Source organism: Octopus bimaculoides, chromosome 13 (assembly GCF_001194135.2).
Source record: "Octopus bimaculoides isolate UCB-OBI-ISO-001 chromosome 13, ASM119413v2, whole genome shotgun sequence".
NCBI classification, from domain to species: domain Eukaryota; kingdom Metazoa; phylum Mollusca; class Cephalopoda; order Octopoda; family Octopodidae; genus Octopus; species Octopus bimaculoides.
The window spans coordinates 22,398,971-22,403,510 of record NC_068993.1 but is presented as its reverse complement, the minus strand read 5'-3'; the positions used below and the strand labels follow the sequence as shown (position 1 = coordinate 22,403,510).

The 4,540-nt window shown below is 38.9% G+C and overlaps 1 protein-coding gene across 1 annotated transcript in view; it reads left to right on the top strand.

Annotated features, from left to right (window-relative positions):
- Positions 1-219: 219 nt before the first annotated feature.
- The window catches only part of LOC106873351 (homeobox protein LOX2-like), a 46,572-nt gene continuing 42,251 nt past the window's right edge, over positions 220-4,540 (top strand). Inside the window, exon 1 of the mRNA XM_052972372.1 lies at positions 220-2,320. Coding sequence (XP_052828332.1) covers positions 988-2,320 — 1,333 coding nt within the window. The 5' untranslated portion in view covers positions 220-987. The remainder of the gene's footprint in view (positions 2,321-4,540) is intronic.

Sequence of the window (4,540 nt, the reverse complement as noted above, 5' to 3'; positions counted from 1 at the left end):
TCGTATAATAGTCGTAAATGCACAATGCTCAATAGAAGGCAAGGATGGCCATAACTGGGTTGGCTTTGATCATAGATCTATTCGGTCAAGGTTGACTTGAAGCTAATCATATACTACTGCTAGGAATACAACCACCGCCACCACCATTACTACTAACATTATCGCCGCCACCGCCATCACCTCCACCACTATACAATCTAAGAAATATCTCAAAACCAACCCACACCTTTACACAGCACCACCACCTACCTAAGACATCTACATGCGCCACAACTCTCAGTCCCACCCTAATCTTTCGTCTCCTCTGTCCTCCTCTCACTGCTCGTAGTCATGGTCACAGTCATAGTGGTCCTTGTTCTTGTCACATAGCGTGTTTGTATAGTAAATGTATGCTTGTTAGTCGGTTGGTGGCCAACGACACAGACAAGAGCCAATCATTCAGTCAACCAGCCAGCCAGCCAGTCGCTTGTTCAGTCAGACAATGTTTTGGTCGGGAAGAAGACGTTCGCCAGCGGTCTCTTGACGACAAGGAAAAACTACTGACCCCAAGCATTTACGCTATTCATCATTATCATCATTATCCCATCACCAAAATTATTTTTATTATTATCATTATTATTATTTTCATTATCCAAAGTTATCTCTTACGGTTGGTTCTACAACCGGAGACTTGTCTTAAATTGGTAAATTTTACTCATTAAGCCCGTGGAATGGACCTTTAAGTTAACCAAACCAAATACAGTTGACACCACCACCACCACTACTACCGACACCATCACATCTGCTAATATAACTACTACTAATGCTGCTGCTATTGCTATCGTTACTACTCCTCTGATCGGCCACTAAAACTTATCAATTCTTACGGACAATTTTGTTATCTAGCAGTTGCTATTTCTAATATTTGTATTAGCAGTTAACGCCTGTCGCTACACAGACACACACCATAGAGGCCGACATCGAAATCAAAGCAAACCATCCATCCGGATGTCTTCTTCTACCACAGCTAGACGTCCTTCGCTAACAGAAGCGGCGTTAATGTCGGCTTATTACTATCCACATCTAACACATACCGGTATGTCCCTACCGAGTAGCACGACAGCTACACCTCATGCTACAATAACCTACAGCGGGACGCCTCCAGACCTCGTCGCCTCTCCGTTTCACTCAATGACAGCGTACAGCTTGGATACTCCATCTACTTTTGGACATCATCATCATCATCATACTCATCATCATCCTCACGGACCATATACTCATTCTCATAACACAATTGCCAATCCCCAAATGACCGGGACCCAGTGGAGCCATCTAGCTGCAGCGGCACATCACCTGAATTACAGTCCTATAACAGCATCACCAGCAGCTCAACACATGGCAGCTGTTGCAGCGGCTGCTACCGCAGCTGCTGCTGCCGCTGGTGGTAACCCGACGGTAAATCCAGCCTCATCTGCCAACGGTGGCAATCCATTAGTAAACCTTGCACCTATTGATGTTGATACAGCGTCACCAACACCACCGAATGAGCCCTCAATGAATGGAAACTCACATGCTACATCCCTAATACCATATGATGAGTGGATGGCAACGGGTGGGTGCAATCTCGTAACGGGTCCAAGTATGCCTGTCACTAATACATCCAGTACAAGTAGAGGCAGCAATGACACAATGCTAATAAGTATGTCACCTCTCCATTCCCAAGATTCTCAAACTATACCGTTATCACTTCTGACGTCCTCATCACACCAGCATCATCTACAACAATCGCATCTGCAACCTCTTAATCAACAAACTGAGCAATTATCACAGCAAGAAGATCATTTACATACAAATGAGCCCAGCCCTTTAATGACCAATTTGAACCGCTATCCTCAGACTTCGCTATCAAGACCGATGGGTTCCCATACGGAATATTTAGGAACCAACCATCTAGACATTGGAAGCATCAGCACCTCACCTGAGTCTGTTTCGACTCATTCCCATTTATCAGACGATTCTCTGTCCCCTGTGGACATTCATCAGTCCCAACAACAACAGCAACTATCAAATCACCACCACCCTCATCAACATTTGTCTCATTCTATGCATATTCCTTTAAATACAGTTTCAAACAGCTACGTATTAAACTCACAGAGAAACGGTTCCTTGCATGTAGCTCCACAGCGGACTAATAGCAACGATAGCAGTTTATGTACTGATATCGACTCTAGCCCTTCATCGATGATGGGCTACACTGGAGATAACATAGGACGGGTCAACAGACACCCGTTTGAATGGATGCGGACGCCACAAAACAATGCTTCGCGGACGAAACGTATAGGTAAATTATTCACTTATTTTAATTTCATTTTCGTATGGAACCGTGAAGTTCAGTACCGGTTTGTTTGATACAAGCATATAAACGCACACACACACACACACACACACACACACACACACACACACACACACATAAGAATATATACATGTGTATATATATATATATATATATATCGTCAATGTATATAATATATCCGTAAAAGAAGCAGACACTAATGCATAGAGCAGTAATGTATTTATATATAGTTCCGTCTATGTGATGTGTGTGTGTGTGTACATACGGCAGTTTTCTATTTTGCCTTGCTTCCATCAAACAAATTCCATGAAACAAAAGTTCCGCGCCATGTCACTGATCTCGGAGCCACGTAATTGCGGCGACAGCCCCAAACGCAAGTCTGATTAAATGTTTAGAATTATTAAAGAATATTTTCTCATCAATCATCTCTGCTAAGATTATTCTCATCCACAAACAAGAGCGTAAAAAGTTGGTGTCTCTCATCCAGGAGTCTTCTTTCTTCATAACCTCCTGAAAAATGCAGTATATTTATGATATTTTGCTGAAATTCTTTTTCGAGAATTCAGATTATATAAAGAAGGTTAACGTTTAAAATACATTAATATTTAAAAACACATATTCTTGCTATTATGCAAAAGTGTCGTAAGTCCAAAACGTTGCTTTTTCAAAAAATGAAAAAATAGTTTCAACATTCCATAGCAAAACCGTTATACTACACTTTGCAAATTTTTGATATCTTGGCATCTGATGCAGCTGCAGATACGATAGGTTGACCAAAAGAACTGGCTAAAATTTTAGAAATTGGTGCTCACGAAATTGATCGGGAATATCTAATTTTTGTTTTCGAAAATTTATTAACATAATCGCAATCTATACCGTCGTTATGCCTATAAAATTTGAACTCTGTTGGATGAAAATTATATAAAATTTTTTATAATTGTTTCTTTATGGCTTCATATAGTCTGATCCTTCTGCTTTTGATCGTAAACAATTGTAACAGAGTGATGGGTTTCGGAATACAAGAACTGTAAGATCCTCAAAATTATGCATGAGAATAACCAAACTTTCTTATTCTCATTATTCTTTTGGATTCATTCGATATTATTAAAATACTAACAGTCACTAGATGTATTTTGAAATACTAACAGTCACTTGATTGTAGATCAAGTATGTTACTATAAAAATTGCGTGTGCAATACAAAAATAAATGAAACGGTATTCCGAAGTGAATTTGGCGAAAACGCATTCAGAATGTCTATTATAGTAATTTCTTTGACATAAATAGGATTTCTTGAAATCGGGACAAGGTCTTGAACTCAGCTACTATGATACTCTACTCATTGATTCTCTGTTTCTTTAGACAGATAAGTTATTTATTTTGTGGGGAATATGATATACCAAGCTCTAGGAACTACATCATTGCACTTGGATTCACAATAGTAAACTCAACCACGTCAGAATTTGAACTTAGAGCCATGAAATGACGAACTTATTTATTTTTATTCATTGTTGTTGTTTTTTGTTTTTTTTTTACTACGTGTCTGCGTGAGCATCTGTACGTGTTTGTATCCTGGTCTAGTTTTAAAATTTTTATATCTTTGAATTACTTCGAATTCACAACAGCTGATTAATACGGTATTATTAATACTTTATAGTTTATTATAGTAACTAAGTTGCATTTTTTGTGCCTCGTTCTGTTATTGTTCTTGGTTTTTTTTTTTTATGAATCCTTCCATGGTTATTCAAGCAGTAATAGATAAATTACGGTTGGCTACTCTAATTTGGATGTGGCGAGAAGAAAACCATATACATTCACCACGCAATGAACGTTATTTTCGGCGGAGGTTGGGAATAGTTCGCCCACTTAAGATGAATTTCATCCGTGTTGACGGATTTTTCTATTCTCTTTTTATTATCACACACTTCGAAATGATAGGCAGTGGGGTAGTATTTTATGGAAAAAAATTTTTTTGCAAATCTATGTATTGATACTTCGCGATATTATATTCGAGAACGAGGAGGGGCTCCTCTGCTGAAGTGTCTTGGATAAACCAGATGGTCAGTAGACTGTCATATTAATAAAATCAATAGATTCTGACCGATTCGGGTGTATATTTATATTATATATATTTCTGTGTTTATACACACACACACACACACACACACACACACACACACACACACACACACACACACACACACACA